Source organism: Tiliqua scincoides, chromosome 3, assembly GCF_035046505.1.
Source record: "Tiliqua scincoides isolate rTilSci1 chromosome 3, rTilSci1.hap2, whole genome shotgun sequence".
In the NCBI taxonomy this organism is placed as follows: Eukaryota; Metazoa; Chordata; class Lepidosauria; order Squamata; family Scincidae; genus Tiliqua; species Tiliqua scincoides.
The window spans coordinates 9,237,277-9,257,483 of NC_089823.1; the positions used below are offsets into that span (position 1 = coordinate 9,237,277).

Sequence of the window (20,207 nt, forward strand, 5' to 3'; positions counted from 1 at the left end):
GCCCCTGCGGTAGGTGCAGCTCAGGATTTCATGGCTGCCATGACAACCATGGGCCTGTCCCAGAAGATCTTGGCCCCGACACATACTGCAGGACACGTGCTGGACCTGGTGTTTACAGCTGGGCATGGGGGCAGTGATCTGGATGTAGAGGAGATCAAGATCACTCCGTTGTCATGGACAGATCACTTCCTGGTAAGGTTTAGGCTGGTTGCGACTTCCTACCTCTGCAGAGGCGGGGGACCGTTTTCTATGGTCCGCCCCCGGAGGCTAATGGATCCTGAAGGTTTCCTGAGGGCTCTGGGGGATTTCCCCACTGCCAAGACTGGCATCTCATCTGAGGCCCTGGTTGACCTCTGGAACGGGGAAATGTCCAGGGCTCTGGATGAGATTGCTCTGGAGCGACCTCTGCCACGTCGCAGACTTGGAGCGGCTCCTTGGTTCACTGAGGAGCTGCGACTGATGAAGCAGCAGGGCAGGCGTCTAGAGCGACGGTGGCAGAAAACTCGTGATGAATCCGATCGGACACGGAGTAGAGCTCATTACAGAGCCTACTCCATGGCGGTGGTAGCAGCGAAGAAATCATTCTTCTCTGCTACCATTGCGTCTGCTGATAGCCGTCCGGCAGAGCTGTTCCGTGTGGTGCGGGGCCTCCTCCATCAGGCCCTGCCAGTGGACCAGGAGGAATACACGGTCAGCCGCTGTGACGTGTTTGCGCAACATTTTGCAGATAAAATCGATCGCATTCGTTATGACTTGGATGCCACATTGACAATGTCTGATGATGTCCCCTTGGCAACTGCTTGTCCAGTGTTGTGGGATTCTTTTCAGCTTGTGCAGCCTGAGGATGTGGACAGACTCCTTTGGAGTGTGAGGCCGTCTGACTGCCTGTTTGACCCTTGCCCAGCTTGGCTGATAAGAGCTGCCCGGGGGGGACTGGCTGAGTGGACGGGGAGGGTGGTCAACTCTTCTTTGGGGGAGGGGACACTGCCGCTTGCTTTGAAGCGGGCGGTGGTTCGCCCCCTCCTGAAGAAGCCCTCCCTGGATTCCAATGTGTTGAACAACTATTGGCCAGTCTCCAACATCCCGTTTCTGGGCAAGGTAATTGAGCGGGTGGTGGTGGCCCAACTCCAGAGGGTCTTGGATGAAGCGGATTATCTGGATCCTTTTCAATCTGGTTTCAGGCCGGGCTTTGGGACGGAAACTGCCTTGGTTGCCTTGGTGGATGACCTACGCCGGGGACTGGACAGGGGGAGTGCGTCCCTGTTGGTCCTGCTGGACCTCTCGGCGGCTTTCGATACCATCGACCATGGTATCCTTCTGGGCCGATTGGCCGAGCTGGGAGTTGGAGGCACTGTTTTGCGGTGGTTCCGCTCCTACTTGGAAGGTCGGTCCCGGATGGTGGTGCTGGGGGATGCCTGTTCGACACCCTGGCCATTGAGGTGCGGGGTGCCGCAGGGTTCAATTCTGTCCCCCATGCTATTTAATATCTACATGAAACCGCTGGGAGAGGTCATCCGGGGGTTTGGAGTGGGGTGTCATCAATATGCTGATGACACCCAGCTTTATCTCTCCTTTCCTCCAGACTCCAGGGTGGCGGTTGAGGGCCTGGAGCGCTGTCTGGAAGCAGTGAGGATCTGGATGGGGGCTAACAAGCTGAAATTAAATCCGGATAAGACAGAGGCTCTCCTGGTTCGGAAATCCTCGATGCAGGTGCTGGATTATCCGCTTGCTCTGAATGGGGTTGCACTCCCTCTGAAGGAGCAGGTCCGCAGCTTGGGGGTCCACCTGGACTCGCAGCTGCTCCTGGATTCCCAGGTGGCGGCTGTGGCTAGGGGGGCCTTTGCTCAGCTTCGGCTGGTGCGCCAGCTGCGTCCGTACTTGGATCGTGCAGACCTGGCCACGGTGATCCATGCTACGGTGACATCGAGGTTAGATTATTGTAACGCGCTTTATGTGGGGCTGCCCCTGAAGACGGTTCGGAAACTGCAATTAGTGCAGAATGCGGCGGCCCGTGTGGTCACTGGAGCTAGGCGGTTTGACTCTGTCAGCCCGCTTCTCCGGGGGCTACATTGGCTGCCCATTTGTTTCCGGGCCCAATTCAAGGTGCTGGTTTTGACCTTTAAAGCCCTATACTGCTCTGGGCCAGGTTATCTTAGAGATTGCCTACTCCAGTACAATCCAGCTTGTCCTCTCAGGTCATCAGAGAAGGACTTTTTACACGTGTCGCCGCCTAAGGAGGTACGTGGGGCGGCGGCAAGAAATAGGGCCTTCTCAGTAGTGGCACCAACGTTGTGGAACTCCCTTCCCCTTGACTTGAGAATGGCTCCCTCTCTTGAGTCCTTTCAGCGAGGCCTGAAGACCTTGTTGTTTAACCAAGCCTTCTGACGTTCTGGCCTTTTTAACATCTTTTATATATCTTTTAGTTGCTTTTTTATAGGCCCGATTCCTCTAAGAACTGCTGTTTTATGCTCTTTTATTCTGACTCTTCTGACTACTGTTTTTATGGGTTCTGCTAATGTGTTTTTTAATATGTTTTTATCTGTGAAATTATGTTTTAATTTGTTTTATATGTTGTTAGCCGCCCTGGGTCCCTTTTTGGGAGAAGGGCGGGATAAAAATAAAGTTTTATTATTATTATTATTATTATTATTATTATTATTATATACCGCTTTTCAACTAAAAGTTCACAAAGCGGTATACAGAGAAAAATCAAATAACTAAATGGCTCCCTGTCCCAAAAGGGCTCACAATCTAAAAAGATGCCAATGAATACCAGCAGACAGCCACTAGAACAGACAGTGCTGGGGTGAGGTGGGCCAGTTACTCTCCCCCTGCTAAAAAAAGGAGCACCCACTTGAAAAAGTGCCTCTTACCCAATTAGCAAGGGTCTGTCTCCCTCCAGCCTCAGGGTCAGTTTTAAAGGTTGACCCCGACCCATGTTCCTCCTCTCAACTGAATGTCATCAGCTGCTTTCTCCCATGGCTGGTAGTCATGTCCCACACTACAGGTACACACACACACACACACACAAGCACAATGTATATGCACATCAAGGCTTGACATCCACTTCTCACCATAAGAAGCCTGTCTCCAACCTGCAACCTCCCGTCCTTCTGCGCTGCCCCTCCATCGATTATTTTAGTAACGTAAATGCTGTTGTCACCAGGAATGTGCTGATTCCCCACACCTCCTGCAATACTGAATCCCAGACCTAGAGAAGAAAAGGAGGAAGAAAAGAGGAAATTACTGCAATGAGAATCCCTGCTGTGTGATCCCATTCTTGCACATTTACCACTGAAGTGCGCAAGGAGATCGGATGTGATGTTGATGAAATGAAGAGATTGCAGCCCAGTCTTATGAGGCGTTGCTACCTACTTATTACAACTACTAATTATTACTTATAAGCACCTACTTATTGCAAGAAAGTTGGAGAATTGTATCTTTCAAGGAGGTGTGGATATTTTAATTGTGAAGCGCTTTTCGCTAGGAGCCAATCCAGCACTGGTGTTTTGGAAAAATGAATTTTGTTCTCTAATTGTATGAGACACTCGTTGGGTAATCAGGGCACAGTTTAATTTAAATGTTCTTGTGGGGGAGCAGTGCCACCTGTCCTAGAAGTCCTCCTTTTTAGGGTGGTGAGAGTTTTCCTTCCCACCAAGCAAATGCAAAGGCTCGAAAGTATTCTTAGAAGCATTCCCACAGCTCCAAAGAAATAATATTTGGCTCCCAAGCTTGGACAGAATTTGCTGACCCTAACGGAACCCCTGCTAATTGGGTAAGAGGCGCTTTTTCAAGTGGGTGATCCTTTTTTTTAGCAGGAGGAGAGTAACTGGCCCATCTCACCCCAGCAGTGTCTGTTCTAGTGGCTGTCTGCTGGTATTCCTTTGCATCTTTTTAGATTGTGAGCCCTTTTGGGACAGGGAGCCATTTAGTTATTTGATTTTTCTCTGTAAACCGCTTTGTGAATTTTTAGTTGAAAAGCAGTATATAAATACTGTTAATAATAATAAGAGTGCACTGAGGGACAAATCAAGATGCTTAGCTAGGAAGCCAGGCTAATATTTGTGGTCACTGTCCACGTCTGTAGAGATATTCTGAAATCAGTTCAATCTACCGGAAACTGCCACTGATTCATTATCTGAAGTTTACACTTTTCCAAAAGGTGTCATAATATAATGGCTTAATTAAGGACAACTGCAATCTATGATACGTGGTATGAGGAAGGCTCCAGAACTCATTCCAGAAATCTTTGCCTGAATTATTGCTTTAAGTGAAATTAGTTCCAAGCAGCAAGATGATAAAAAGGGTCACTCATATTAATCATAGAATCATAGAGCTGGAAGGGGCCTAACAGGTCATCTAGTCCAACCCACTGCCTTAGGCAGGAAATCCTCTTAGAGCATCTCCAACAGGTGCTTGTCGAGCCTCTGCTTGAATATCTCTAGTGACGGAGAGTCCACCACCTCTCTTGGCAATCTGTTCCACCGCCGAACCGCCCCTGACCATCAGGAATTTTTTCCTGATGTCTAATCGAAATCTCCTTTCTTGACATTTGTACCCACTGGTTCTAGCTCTGCTTTCAGAGACAGCTGAGAATAAATTATTCCCTTCTTCCATATGACAGACCTTTAGGTATTTGAAAAGAGCTAACATATCCCCTCTCAGCCTTCTCTTCTCCAGGCTGAACATGCCAAGTTCCCTCAACCTTGTCCTCCAGCCCCCTGATCATCCTTGTCGCTGTCCTCTGAACCTGCTCCAGTTTAGCTGCATCTTTCTTAAAGTGAAGTGCCCAGAACTGGACACAGTACTCTAGGTGAGAACTGATCAATACAGGTAAAGCAGAACCATGATTTCTAATTACATGGAAGCTATGGCTACTACTAATGAAGGCTCAAATTGCATTTGCTTTCTTTGCAGCTGCATCGCACTGATGACTCACATTCATCCTGTGATCCACTGCAACTCCAAGATCCCGCTCCCATGTAGTGCTGCCAAGTCAGGTATCTCCCATTTTATACCTGCATCTTTGGTTGTTTTTGCCCAAGTGTGGAATTTTGCCCTTATCCCTGTTGAACTTCATCTTATTCATTTCAGCCCAGTATCCCATTTAATAGAGAGACTTCCCCCAAATAAATGGGCATGTGGGAATGTATTCCACTATTCTAGAGGGCTGAAGCAGCTGAAAGATTTGATGACAAAGGAACACACACTGGACTTCACAGAGCCTTCTGTCACGATCCCCTTGACCCCTTCCCCTTGATTCCCCAACACACACAGAGAAGCAGCAGCGTGAATGGCAGCCGCTTTTGCACTGTGAAAGCTCATGCTGCTGCAAAGTTCATGCAAACTGGACAACACGGTGACAGAAACAAACATATGAGTCCTTTCATACCAGTGGGCACCCTATGGGCAGTGGTGTAGCTAGAGGGGGTGCAAAGCACTAGGTTTTGCAGGGAGACTCACCGCAGCATGCAAGCTGCCCCTCCCCTTCGGAGTCATTCCGGGAGGTGGGAACAAAATGGAGGCGTATGCCTGGAATGGCTCTGTGGGAGAGAGGCCACTTGCACACTGCAGGGAGGCTCCCTGCAAAACTTAGTGCTTTGCACCCCATCTAGCTATGCCAGTGCTTTTGGGTGATGCCAACCACACAGGACAGAGCTGTGTGACTGACTCTGCCTATACAGATGCTTCATTTGAACACATCAGGGTTGGTGCTGGCATTCCAGGAGAGCATGACTCAAAGTCAATTTCAAGGTTCTTCCCAGTGAGAAACATCTAAAGGTTTTGAAGGGAAGTCAAATGGGTTTTTACAAGTGGAATTTCAGAGCACATTCCTAGTGTTTGTATCAAAATTTACAAACAGTAAATGCAGTAGAAAGAGACACTTTGAAACAAAGAGGTCTACAAAGATCAAATGAAACACTTGCATCCAGGTAAATGAGCTCATGGGAATCAACTCAATAGTAGATGGCTTTAGTATCATGTGGCATTAACTAGAGCTAGGGGGTGTAAGAATTGCTTCCTGGGTTAAACAAATCAAGGTTCAGACTAGGTATAATGTGGCTTCCTTTGTGGACACTGCACAGTGAGAGAGGATATTGTGAGAGAGACAGTGAGAGAGGTGCTCTTCAAACACCTGAAGAGCTGTCATATGGAACAAGAGACAAATTTGGGTTTGGGTTCAGCAGTGGAACAGATTGCTGAGGGAAGTGGTGGATTCTCCCTCACTTGAAATGTTCAAGCAGAAGTTCCAGAAGCACCTGCTGGAGATGCTCTAGGATGATTTCCTGCTACAGTTGTGGGTTGGACTAGATGACCTATAAGATCCCTTCCATGATTCTATAGCCACATTATACCTAGTCTGTGTCTTTAACCCAGGACCACTGCTCCAACTGGCAATGAGTTATCAAGATTCAAACAAAGATCCTCACCCTCTTGCCTGAGATTCTTTAACTGGGGATCGAACCAAAGACCTTTGGCACGCAAGGCCTGCACTCTACCACTCCCAGCACGCTGAATTCTTCAATGCAAACAGTTCGTTTCTCTAAGTCAACCAAAGAGCTGAACCCTCCTTCTCCATAAAACATGCTGCACTGACATGCTGGGAGATTTATATATAAACGCAGCCAGGGTTCTGGCAGCATTTTAACCAAAAGCAGGGAGCTCCTAGTTAAGGAGGCTGTTACATTTTGTCTGTTGCCACCACATCTGTGTACGTAGCACACAAGCATACTGAGTACAGAACCAATGATGAACTGAGGCCCTAAAAATTGGAACCAGACCAATTTAACATACCGGCCGGGGAGGAAGCCACTGTATGTCCAGGGAAAGCTGAGTGGAAGCGACGGGGTGGAAGGATATAAAGAAATTGTTCAGCATGAGACGGAGACAGCCTCTCCATTTCCTCTGAGCATCATTTGTTCAGTTTAAATTGATAACCATAGGAATCAATTCCTGTCCAAAAGACAGAGCTTCAGGACGACCCCAGTAAGCACTTGGCAGGCAGTATCCTAGCAAGTGAACATTTAACTGAGAATGCAAACTGCCTACATAAATGCATTCTGGCTGCTTACCCCATAATCTTGAGCATCCCCCACCATGCAAAATGATTCTGGAATATGTGCTGCTCTTCAGAGACAATATAAAAGTGTGTGAGGTCCCCAGGGGTTGTTTGCAGTGCTCTGGCGCCTCTCCTAACCTGGCGCCCCAGCAAGTCACTTGGACAGCCAGATTGGAAGAGTGCCTCGTGCTTCGGCTTTATTGCTTGGACTAAATCCACCCGAAAACAACAACCAGTAGCTGCCACTTCTCACTGAGCTAAAGAGCAGGAGATGCTTACAGAAAGCCGGCTGTAGCTTAGTGGTAGAGAACACGTTTGCCCAGAGAAAGTCTCTGCTGCAGTCTTCAGCATCTCTGGGTCAAGGACAGAAAAATTCTTCTCTGAAATCCCAGAGGGCCACTGCCAGCTGGTGCAAACTGTAGTGAGCTAGATGGACCAGTAATTTGACTGCACTGCAGGCAGTTTCCTGTTTTGCTGTTAAGGCAGAGATCTAATTTTGCCAGCTTCACATGTAGGGGCTGGCTCAAAAGTTCTCCTAGGAGCAGTGGTTTAGCAAGTAGGGGTGGAGGTGGTCCATGCCGGATGCCAGGCCAGACAGGGGGGCACATACACATGGGGGCACATACACACATACCCCAGCCACTTCCTGAGTTAGAGCAGTGAGTGGAGCATGTGCACACTCCCAACGGCAGTGGCCGCAATGTCCAGATATCGACAAAGCCACCGCTGAGGTTGTACGTGCGCTCCACCCACTATTCTGACTCAGGAGAACCTGGAAGTGGCATTCCCAATGTTGCATGACATCACAACATCACCTGAAGTGAGGGGCTCAAAGGCAAAAATTCTGGAATGAAATTGGCTGACTTTGTTAATTGCATCTTTGATTCCCCCTGGAGTTCAGCAGTCACCTCTGGACACAAGTGCTGAGTATGGGGAGAGCAGAAGACATTGCTTGGCCCAGCAGAGCTATTTTTATGAGACAAGATTTGAACTAGGAAATGATGAACTAGGAATGACGCCAGGCAGAGGCAACAAAAGGTCCATTTCAGAAGTGCTTTGAACATTTTAAAAAATGTTCTCCAATATATGGTAGGCCATGACGAAGATGGTGTCGGACTAGATGGACCATTGATCTGATTTAGTACATAAATGTTATATTCTTTTTTCCTCTGCAGAGTTTATTTTCTCAGCATTTTCTCTACTTTTTTATGCTTAGTATTTTTTTTATTAGCATGTAGATCCAAGGGGAAAAGCAAAAGCAAAATATAGAAAACGACCATTGATTTCAGATCACCAGACTGATGGCAGTTGCCTCTTTTTTAAAAATAAGATTGCAACGAATACTCAGTCAACGTGGTGGTGGGGAAATAATTCACTCACAGATGAAGAAAAGTGGATCTATGTGTCCTTATTTGAAATCTACAATTTTATAAGCTGCAGGAGCCAGACTTTTAAAGACCTGAATGAAGGTCCATGATTACATAGGATTAGTTTTATGCCTGATGAATCTCCCTCTTATGGAGTTTGAAATGAAGACTCTGCAAGACCCCAGCTGGGAGGAGTTCAATATCTAAACTGCCCTTGCTAGAAAAGTCCAACTCAATTTTGTATGATGTCGAGCTGCCTTCAAGTTGGGAGGGCAAACCATAACATAGCACAGGTCTCACATGGCCTCTAGAGCTTGAGGAGCTTGTAGTGCTTCCAGCTGAGGAGAAGTCTTGGTGGGCCCGTGCTGTGTGGTGGAGAGTCCTACATGTGCCGGTTACCTTCCCTTCTTCCCCAAGACAACTTGTTTTATTGACATGATTTAATAAAAATATTAATTTTATTTTTTTGTTTATAAAAACAATTCAAAGTTTGACAACACGAGAGTAGATTATCCTAGGGTGGGGAGCCCTTAGGTGGGGGGCCCAGTTGGGAGCAATTGGTCCAGTTGGCTAAAAGTCAGGGCCAGTTACTTTGATACCTACTTAAACATGCCTGCTAGGGAAGGATCCCTACCTGTAATGGAAGATCAGAAGATCATTAGGTGGATGATGTGGTGTTGACAGCAATTCCATGTTTTGACAGCTGGTTGACAGCTTAAGGAAGGGCAGGGCTGGCTCCACAGCTATAATGAATCAAGGCCAATGGAGACCTGGTTGGACACCTGAGCTTCATTTGACCTTAATGAGACTTTGAATGAGCTAAGGAGGTAGCTCACAGCTGAGCTGCATTTGCACTTAATGGGACACAAAGGATAAAAGGCAGCTTCAGAAGGACCAAAGGAGCCAGAAGCCGGACGCTGACCCAGAGGGAGAGCCACCCAGAGGGAAACCCGGACCCTGACCCAGAGGGAGATGCTACCTGGCCCAGGGGGAACCAGACCAAGAGGGCTACCTGACCCAGACCTACAGGAGAAGGGGACTGCCAGGACTCTGCTGGAGGACACAGAAGACTGGGAAGACTGGACTGTGCTTTGGAGATTGGATAGGACTTGAATTGGAGGCTTCAGACCTTGACCCACTGAGTTAAGTGGAGTTTTGGGGAGGGAAAGCCTCTGGACAAGAGGACTTGCAGGGAGTGACTGTATTCATAGCAATAAATTTGGGTAGTTGCTATAGATAAGGAGTTCTGTGTTCATTCCTTTGCACACCACAGCGGTTGTTCTAGAGATAAAGAGGGTGTTAATTAGCCAAAAGCGGGCATTAGAAGGGAGTTGAGATATTTGGACAGGGCAAATTGGCGTAGTCATCAGGATTCAAAAATTAGGATAAGACACTGCCTCACATCCTGTCACTGTCAGGTCCTGGCATAAGGCAGCTTCATAGTTCAACCTGGCATCAGCCAACAAAGCATTTGCTTTTCCACTGAGCTATAGCATGGCCCCTTTCCAAAAACTAGAGTAGACTGTGATATATTAAGGGCATAATCCAGCCCTTGACTAGGGCCGGTACAGTCCCTTGCACTGACCTTGGAAGGAAAGTGGGTCGGCGCTCAGAGAAGCGCCAGCCTGCGAAGGCTGACGGAAGCTTCCTCCAAGCACCTTGCGTCGGAATGGCTGCGCCGACACAAGGCTCTGAGGCAGGTGGGGAGGAGGCGGGAGGGAGGTGTTCCTGGGCGGGGGCAGGGCTGGTGATGGGCGGCCTCGGGGTGGGCGGCCTCGGGGGCGGGTGGGTGGGGAGCAGGAGGCGGGGCTGGGATCCAGCGGTTTGCCATGTTTTAAATGTCAGAATCGTCCTGATTTGGTGACAAGGGTTTCCCCCTACCTGAACTTCTCACAGAATCCTGGAATTACCTGATTTTATTTTGGGGACAGTGCTGATATGCTTGCGAGATGCTCTTCTTTCTTTTCTTGCTTCTGATCACTGCATTTATGCTGCTTGCTGCAACTTTCAGCTCATTCAGTGGCACCGCTATGGAGTATGCGGGTGTGGGCCACACTAGGTGATGCCCACAGGTGTGGAGGTGATATCACTACTAGCCAAAATTTTAAAATCTGGGTATTTTCGAATAATACCATCAAGTTATATGTCAATTGATGTGTAATTTCATGTGGAATGGAATAAAACAAACCACTTTGAACTATTGTATCAAAAGTTATAGAAAAAAAACAAAACAGTGGGGGCAGGGCAACGGTGCATCACCACATTCACTACCCTGGGCATTGCCCTGCCCGCTGTATGGGAGCAGGTCCATCACGGGGGTGACATGCTGGCCTCCTGCATTGGGTGATGCAATCCCCAGTGACGCAACTGCGCTCATGTCTGCTTTCCACACAGGTAACCAATGTGCATAGGCAAACAGATTTAAACTATGTAAAAGGTACCCTTGTGTTATTTCACAATGACTTTGACATTCCTTTCTGTGTGGCGTTTTAATCAGTGCACATAATGCATCAGTAACCTGCAGGGGGGAAAATGACCTCAAAACTGAAATTAATTTTTTTAAATGCTCCAACTTAAACAGGAAGGAAGCAGAGTAGGAGCAGAGCCAATGCTCGAAACAATCACAGAATGAGATGGGGGAACATCTACTCGGCCCTATTTCATCAGAGACAACTGTCAAATGCCCTAAATGCTGGCAGTTCCTAAACAACAAAACAAAACAAAAATACCCACAAGACAGCATTCAGATGCTCGGGGATTATATCAGTAACAGTATTAGAGAGCAGTCAAAATCTCTCCACATAAAGTGAAACGTTCCTAATCAAACCATGCAATGAAGCTAACCTAAAAATCAGACTATCTGCTTGTTCAATTAGTCACGGATGTCTGCTGCCAAGGGCACCCTGACAAAACAGAAATGTGCGCCGATATTCCACAGAGAAGAAAAATAGTCAAAAGCAAAAGAATTAGACTGACCACTGAAAACATCTCACATACATTGTAGGAGGCACAACTGATGCAACACAAGTATCTATTCATAAGGTGTGTGCTCTGCTTAACCAACAGCCCCAGGAGTGCAAGGAGATTTACAAAAGTATTCAGTTTTCCTTCAGTTCGCACCAGAGCATTCCATACCCCAGCCCAGGTGATGGATCCAGGGTTTGGGGAAAGTCCTCTGCTCTGTGAGCAAAGTCTATTGTTCCACCTCCACACCAGGTGCATTCCAGTAGATCTGGATACCAGGACACTCTGGGCCAGGGGTGCTCACACTTTTTTGGCTCGAGAGCTACTTTGAAACCCAGCAAGGCCCGGAGATCTACCAGAGTTTTTTTTACAATGTTCGTGCCATCATAACATATAACATTTATGTGTACAATGTATGTTGCTGTACCTTGAGCCCCACTGAGTATAACAGGACTTACTCCTGAGTAGACATGCCTAAGATTAGGCTGTGAGGCTGCAATCCTAGCCACACTTACCTGGGAGTAAGCCCCATTGAGTACAATGGGCCTTACTCCCGGCATTTCCTCCCAGAGGCACCTGAAGGGGGGGGGGTTGGCACTCCGCGATCTACTCATTTTGCCTCGCGATCTACCTATAGATTGCGATACACCTATTGAGCACCCCTGCTCTGGGCAGTCACATCTGCCTGGGCTCCGTGTTGTACAGTCTTTGGGAATGCTGGGCAACAGACATAACTGCCCAGAGCATCCCAGTGCCCAGATCTAGTGGAAATACACATGGCATGGGGGCAGAACGGTAAGCTTCATTCCAAACAGGGACCATATTTTCTTTGGACAGTGGTTGCGAGTTTGGTGACTGCTGGTTCAAACAATTACATTTACTGAAGGTTGATAAAAATAAAAGGACTTTCTACACTGCTTTCATCCACATAACTAAAAGACATGCTTTCCAAGCTACAGAACAAATGAAACAATTAGCAACAATTGAGGGTTCTGTTTTGGAACACCCATTCACCGCTATTAGTTTTTTGTTCAGCAACACTGTAATCTTATTTGAGGAATGCCTCACTAATCATATGGTCAGCAGTGTCACGATCAATGGTGAAGTACAAAAGCTCATCACGACAGCCAGCGTGGCCACACTCCCATAGGCACTTCTCATTAAAACTATACAACAAAAAGGTCAACTTTAAATGTCTAAACTAGAGCATTTTCTGCTCCTGACACTTATTTCTACCTAGAACATTATCATAGTTCATTTAAAGACCTAGTTTGTTTCCTCTCAAACTCTTGGAGTCAGTTGCAATAGTTTAAAGCCAATGCATAAAAATTGAACAATGGAATTTAACAATATCCCGCATACATATAAAATTATATTTGAGTGCTAGCTTATCCATGTTCACTGAAACTTACGAGCAAACTCAGTATGCGTAAACATATGAGGTTCTACTGAGGTTGGGACTTAGCCTGATGAACCAGCTGAAATTGTGAGCTCAAAGCCTCAGAGCACTCTCCACAAGTTTTTGAAGAAAATACAGGTGGCAGCCCTTGAAGTTCTGCATTGACCTGGGCTTTTGCCCCTACCATCATAATTTTAGTCTGCTGCACCTCAGGCCATAGATTTTGCCCTTCCAATGGTTTAATCACTATGCCTACTCCATTATCCAAGTTCAGCAAGTACTGATCTCAGGAGTCCCAGATGAGAAAGCATGCACACCTAACCCTTTCTGACCCATCCAAGATGCTATTTGGCTTTATTCCATCCAGTTAAAAACAGAAAGTTCAACAGTCATTTCTCCTCCACCTAGGCCACCACCTTTATTTAAATTCACTTTATTTTATTTGAGACACCTTTATGCCGCTCATCTAAACCCCTGAGACGGATTATTCTGTACATAAAAAGCAGAAACGGGTAACTTTTTTTTAATCAGGAGAATGACAAAGGTAATTTTCATTTCCTTACAAAATATGCTTCACATCCAATGACTGAGAGTCAGAGCAAGTATGAAGCAAGAGATCCATGTTCAAAAGTATCCCATGGTGGGTTATTTTTTTAAAATAAAGGTAGCACCATTTGAGGTTTGTGGGGGGTGGAGGAATTAACCCTTACTCCCTGCATCTTTTCCCTAATCAAAATTGGGGACACAGGGCCCAATTCACAGCAATGCGCGCCACTCCAGTGCCAGCGTGCACTGTCACAAACATGCTATAAGGCACGCCTGCAACAGTCTCCGCTGGTCTGGTGCTAGAGCAGGTTCAGTGCAAGCCCACACTGAGCCAGCGCCAGGTGGAGGATGGCAGACTGCCACCCAGAGCTTCCAGCAAGTGGCAAAGAGGTAAGTCTGGGCGGGGGAGGAGGCGTTTTGGGGTAAGGGGAGGGTGGGGGGAAGGTGTGGCACGGGAGGGGAGTGGAAATGGCAGCAGACCCTCCTGCCATGTCCAAGCACTCCTCCCAGCCCAGGAGACCCAACATGGGTGTCCTCGAATCTGTGCCCACTCAATAGTGGGCACAGATCCAAGGAGACCCATCAGGGCCACCTGCAGTTTACACGGAGTAAGGGAGTATAAGCTCCCCAGTAGTAAGCTCCCCATTTTGGCACCACTGCAGCCTTGGGAAACTCAAGATTGGGCTCTCTGTCATCAGATGCTTACATTCCCCCCCCCCCCACCAAAAAAAAAAACTGGTTAGTTCTGCCATGACATGTGTATGTTTTCTCCCGAGGAGCTAATGACAGTTGGGTGTGGGGATGATTTAGAGATCTGGGAGACAACCCTTTCCCCTGTGCTAACAAATGCGGGAGACAAATCTAGGTCACAAGCCATAGCATAGTCATCTATATTTGTCTTGCTCCAGCCATGTGCTGGAGGTAACAACCATCAAAATCCCTGAAATGACTGCATTATTCTCATTACTAAGATCCTCAGCTCTGGGATCCCAGCACAGTGGGACTGGCAGCAGCTAAAGCTACATCAGTGCATGCTGCCTCCTGGGAAGCCAGACTTGTCAGAGGAGCTGGTGTTCTAAGCACTGGAGCCAAATAGATGCAATGGAGCTCAGAGATCTTACAGAAACATTTGTTTCCTTGCTTGTGATAAAATGGAAACTTGAAAAGCAATGGGATTCAGGGGAAGGCGCGAGATTTCTTCAGTGACATTTTCCATTTTTATTGTCCTCTCTTTTTCACAGTGAGGTGTATTTGCAAGCCTCCGCCAGTGCAAAAGATTTTGTTAATGATGCCCTGCTTCCCAAAGGAGATTCATTCCATCACTTTGGAAACCTATGAAAACGGGAGGGCCAACAAACAGCTGAAGCCCCATTAAGGAAGGTCCTTTGGAAAAACCAGGGAGGATAAAGTCCCCGCCCCCCTGCATCTCTGACCTTAATCATCTCATCCTGAAACAGCTTTCCAAGAGTGCTGTTGGATTACTGTTTGCACACATGTGCATGTAAAGTGTGCTTTGACCCTACAGGATGGTCTGCACATATATATACATAGCTTGATTTCATAACTCAGTGCTTGTGACTCAGGTGATAGCCTGAGTGATCTCAGCTGCAGTGGCACTGCATTTGCTTGGGAAAATAAGTGAAATGAATGCATGACCCAGGGCACATAAGAAGAGCACTGCTGGATCAGGCCAAAGGCCCATCTAGTCCAGCTTCCTTTATCTCACAGCAGCCCCACCAAATGGCCCAGGGAGCACACAAGATAACAAGAGACCTGCATCCTGGTGCCCTCCCTTGCATCTGACATAGCCCATTTCTAAAATCAGGAGGTTGCGCATACACATCATGGCTTGTAACCCATAATGGATTTTTCCTCCAGAAACTTGTCCCATCCCCTTTTAAAGGCATCTAGGCCAGATGCTATCACCACATCCTGTGGCAAGGAGTTCCACAGACCAACCACACGCTGAGTAAAGAAATGTTTTCTTTTGTCTGTCCTAACTCTCCCAACACTCAATTTTAGGGGATTGAGATTTAGTGGAGATAGATTCTAAAAAGTTTGGTCTGAATATGGAGAGGGGTTGAAAGAGAGGGCAAAGCATCCTCTCTCTTTCATAAGCTTTGGAGTTGGGCATGATTTGGGGTGATGAAACTTACTGGAGTTTTCATAGGGGGTCGCAGTTCAGTGATTATATCACATGCTGACGATCCCCAGTTCCTTCTGTGGTGTCTCCAGGCAGGGCTGACCAAAACCCCCTCCTGAAACCCTGGAGAGCCACTAATGGCAAGTGTAGACAATACAGTGCTAAACTACGTGGACCAGTGACTCACTGGAAGGCAGCTGCCTCTAGTGACCTGCTTCTGGATATCAGTGAATGGTTGAGAGCTCATTAACTCAGCCACTAATAACTATATTCACAGAGCAGAACTGCAGAAGCTTTTGCAAGGGAAGCTCTTTTGACTCCAGGTTTTTATAAGCAAGGACTCTGCTTGTCAACGGGCCACTGACACTAAGAGTAGAGGCAGACGTTGCGCTGGCTGTGGGGAAGTAAGTGATTCTGTTCTTGTTTGTGCTGCGATGTGCTGCAGTGCAGGCAAGCCCTGTGTACCATCAGGGAATTCCGGGTCAGCTTCAACCTGTGCTAGGAGACAATGCTTCATTTCGCTTAAGCTTAAATAATGTTGCTTTAAATGTTTTAGATTTGCCCAAGGCCCTATGGGCAAAGGAGGTTGCACATAGATTTCTTGGGGTGATGGAACCCCTTGTTCCTCAGAAGCTCTGTGATCTGCAGTCAGCTTCTAGCCACAGGCCTATGACCAGCTCAGCCTCCCCTCCTTATACTATCTGGGCCACACGTGTCAGTTGTTGCCTAGCCTGGGGCCCAACTCTCTTGCCTTTTGAAGCATGAAGAATCAGTGAAAGGTCAAGTTCATGCCAAAGACAGAACTGGAGTGACACCGTCAGGGTTCTTATAAGTCCTGCTTCTGGCTGCCTGTCAGCTTTCGTAGAACCAGTTCACACAGATCAATGTGAACCAAACGAGAAATACAGATACGCTAATAAAAAGCTTCCTTTTACTGAATCAGACCTTTGGTCCATCTCCTAGCCTGCTATTGTCCATGCACGTATACCAGAAATAATTTGGGAGCACATTAAGCACATGCACATATACCAGAAATAATTTGGGAGGCCCATTTGTTTTCATAAATTACTCTTTCCTCCCTTTTGACTGCATTCAGGTCCCACACCATTTTGAGCCTACCAAGTCATTTTGGAGCTATTTTGGGCAGGAGGTCTGGTCTAGAGGGTAGAGCCTCCATTTGCCTGAAGATTAACATCCACAAGGTCGCCAGTTCGAGGCCACCGGCACCGTGCGACCTTGAAGCAGCTGACAAGCTGCAGCTGAGCTGTTCCATCTGCTCGGAGCGTGGGAGGATGGAGGCCAGAATGTTAAACCAGATCGGAGTGTAACACCTTGAATGTAGTGGTTCTTGAAAGAAAGAACCTTCTTTCAATTTGTAAAAATCCCTGCGTGGATTTAATAAGCCTGCCTATGTAAACCGCCTTGAATAAAGTCTTGAATAAAGACCAAGAAAGGCGGTATATAAATACTGTATATTATTATTATTATTATTATTATTATTATTATTATTATTATTATTATTTTTGTGTGCTTGGGTTTTTTAAACAATTAAAATCATTCATTTACTTGGTTTCCACCACTACCTCTTTTGGTGGCTGCTGGTTCTACAGTGTTCACTTGCCTCTGGCTGGGTTCCATGTTGCTTGCCCATCCTGCCCGGGGCAGACGCTGCATGCCAAGGCAGTGTGTGTATGCAAGATAAGCCCACCAGGATGGTGGCCGCATATTACGGCAATGTAGATGGCAGAGAAAAACCAAATGCAAGTAAGAATTTTCTCAAACCAAACATACCAGACAAATAAATAATGAATAGGGTCCTGAAAACAAAGCCCATATGTACCAGATCAGATTTGTTTTAGAAGACATGGAAACTGACCCAAGCCCAATGGCCTCATTTGGTTCAAGTTCCATTCATTCCATTAACGAATGGATGGGTCCACTGAAAATGGCTCTCCAGGATTGCAGGTAGAGCCCTTGTTCAGCCCTGCTGTGCAACATCCTTGCTAGGGGAGGGGGGGGGGGGACAGGGAACAGAGATCTTCTACACATAAGGGATGTGCTGTATATTAGTAGCTCCCAAACTATGTTGTGCCAGGACCCACTTTTTAAAACAACACTCTTTCGGGACCCACCTAGGTTTACGAGACTTTCAAAAAAGGTGATCTAGAAAGAAATAATATTTTATTAATTTGTAAGTAGTAATAACCATAAAAAAAGATCCTCAAACTTTATCTCTCTTTATTTCCACATGCTTGCAAACTGTAGGGGCTCAGCTTTTCGCAGGGTAGTTAGCAGCTATCTTGCAAACTGAAGGACCTGAGCTTTTTCCAGGGCAGTTAGCAGCTCAGTAGCTGATTTTTCAAAAGCCTTAGGGCTTGAGGCAATTAGCTACTTGATCTTTCCATCACCCTTTGGCGACCCACCAAATATCAGATCGCTAACCAACAGTGGGTCCCAACCCACAGTTTGGGAACCACTGCTGAATACTGTTACAGGCCTTGTCTATTCATGCCATTCATACAGTAATGTACATACAATGAGACAGGGGGTGCATACTCTCATCATAGATGTTCTATAAAGCCTGACAAAGGATGTATGTAAGACATCCTTGCTTGCTTGCTTGCTTTATTGATTGATTGATTGACTGATTGATTGGGGTGGGGATCAGGCATGCATGTATGTAGATATTTGCATGGAATTAGTTTATGGAACTCTTTGCCACACAAAGTAGTGATGGCATCTTGCCTGGATGCCTTTAAGAGGGGATTGGACAAATTTCTGGAGGATAAGTTCTTTACGGGTTACAAGTCATAGTAGGTATGTGCAAGCTCTTGGTTTTAGAGGCACGCTGCCTCTCATTGCCAGATGCAGGGGAGGGCACCAGGATGCAGGTCTGTTGTTACCTGGTGTGCTCCCTGGGGCATTTGGTGGGTCACTGTGAGATACAGGAAGCTGGACTAGATGGGCCTTTGGCCTCATCCAGTGGGGCTGTTCTTATGTTCTTAGAATCTGAATACTAGTTTCAAATCCACAGAGGGCTATAAAAGCTAGGACCAGTACCTTAAATTGTCCTAGAAGCTATGTGGGAGGTAAAACTGGTTGGATATGATTCAATTTCCCTACACCAGCTGCCAAAATTCTGTACCAGCGAAGCCCCGAAATGCTTAATCAGGTTAGTTGGTTTTCCACTCAACCTCCTCTCTGCAATGCTGAAAACAAAATCTAAACTGACACCTAAGTTGGCAGCAAAACTCAAGCACTAATGCATATGTTTCCAAATGAACTTTATATACACAATGCTCAGATGATCAAAATCAGTATTTGAAATGCCTGGGGATTAAAAAACTCAACCCCACCTCTCACAATGGAAAATGAGAAACTGTTCTAGTCGGCACAACCTTGCACAGATTTTGTCACTGGATGTCCATTGCCTAATTTCTTTTTCTGTCAAGCTACTTCTTGTAACGTCAAGTAGCAATTATTACTTCATCAAGAAAATCACAGATATGCTAGATTTAGGGCCTGATCCTGAATAGCATGCACCGGCTCACCTTACCATGGCAGGCCCTTACCACAGGCCCAGCACTGGAGCTAACCCAGCAAAAGCCCGTGCTGGCCCAACTCCAGTGCTAGGTCTGTGTTCGCCCAGGCCGCCTAGTGGCAGAGAGGTGAGTAGGGGTGTGGGGAGAGGCAGGGAGGGGGAGTTCCGGGGCGAGAGGAAGCAGGGGAAGCAGGTGGAGAGGAGGCATGGTGGGGAGAGGGAGTGGGATGGGAGGAGGGTGGGACTGGTGGAGCTTGGCTCCAACAGACCCTGAGCCCCTTGTAGGACTGTGCAGTCTGACACGGGACTCTCTAATTCTGCAGCAGCTCCAGAGCTGCCATAGAATCAAGTAGCCCCATTGAGGGGCTGTTTCCCTTACCCAGGGGATGGGGACAAATGTCCCCTTCCCCTGAGGAGCCACCAGTGGTTTTCCCACCTCCCAGTTTCGTTCTGGGTATAGTTCTCATTGTAAACCCAGGCTGTGTTACTTCAGGCTGCAACCTGTATCTTGTAATACCAAAAGAGAGAGAGAGAGAGAGAGAGAGAGAGAGAGAGAGAGAGAGAGAGAGAGAGAGAGAGAGAGAGAGAGAGAGAGAGAGAAGAAAGAAAGAAAGAAAGAAAGAAAGAAAGAAAGAAAGAAAGAAAGAAAGAAAGAAAGAAAGAAAGAAAGAAAGAAAGCAAGAAAGAAAGAAAGAAAGAAAGAAAGAAAGAAAATCCATTGTCCAGAAAGCACTGAAAATGTGCTCTCTCACTTTAAATGAGACTCTCTAAGACCCCTTCAGGGACTTTACAACAACACCAGAAGTGGCTGTCATCTGCTCAGTGCTGCACCACTCCATGTATGCACTGGCAATCTGAGGCTCCCCAAGACTCTGTGCAAGCACCAGTGGGGCTTCCCAAGACTCCGTTGATACGTGTAAACGGCTCTGGAGGCTAAAAGGTTTGAGAGCCAGGACTGTAGCCTATACCTGTGAGGACTTACAAATGCAAATTAGTTTGGTATCTCCATCAGCTTTGAAGGCACATTGTTGTTGGGTCAGAAGTGCTTGTTGTTACATTCATGAGCCATGACGAGACTTGGGACCCAACTCTATCCAACTTTCCAGTGTCAATGCAGTTGCAATGCAGCCCAAAAGTAAGGCAACAAAAGTTCCCATCTTTAGGTCTCTGTGACTGCACCCCCCCCC

The 20,207-nt window shown here is 46.9% G+C and overlaps 1 protein-coding gene across 6 annotated transcripts in view; it reads right to left on the reverse strand.

Moving 5' to 3' along the window:
* DLG2 (discs large MAGUK scaffold protein 2) overlaps positions 1 to 20,207 on the reverse strand; it is a 1,048,787-nt gene that overhangs the window by 226,546 nt on the left and 802,034 nt on the right. For all 6 annotated transcript variants that reach the window (XM_066618862.1, XM_066618867.1, XM_066618866.1 and 3 more), the window contains one exon: positions 3,075 to 3,211. In XM_066618862.1, coding sequence (XP_066474959.1) covers positions 3,075 to 3,211 — 137 coding nt within the window. The remainder of the gene's footprint in view (positions 1 to 3,074; positions 3,212 to 20,207) is intronic.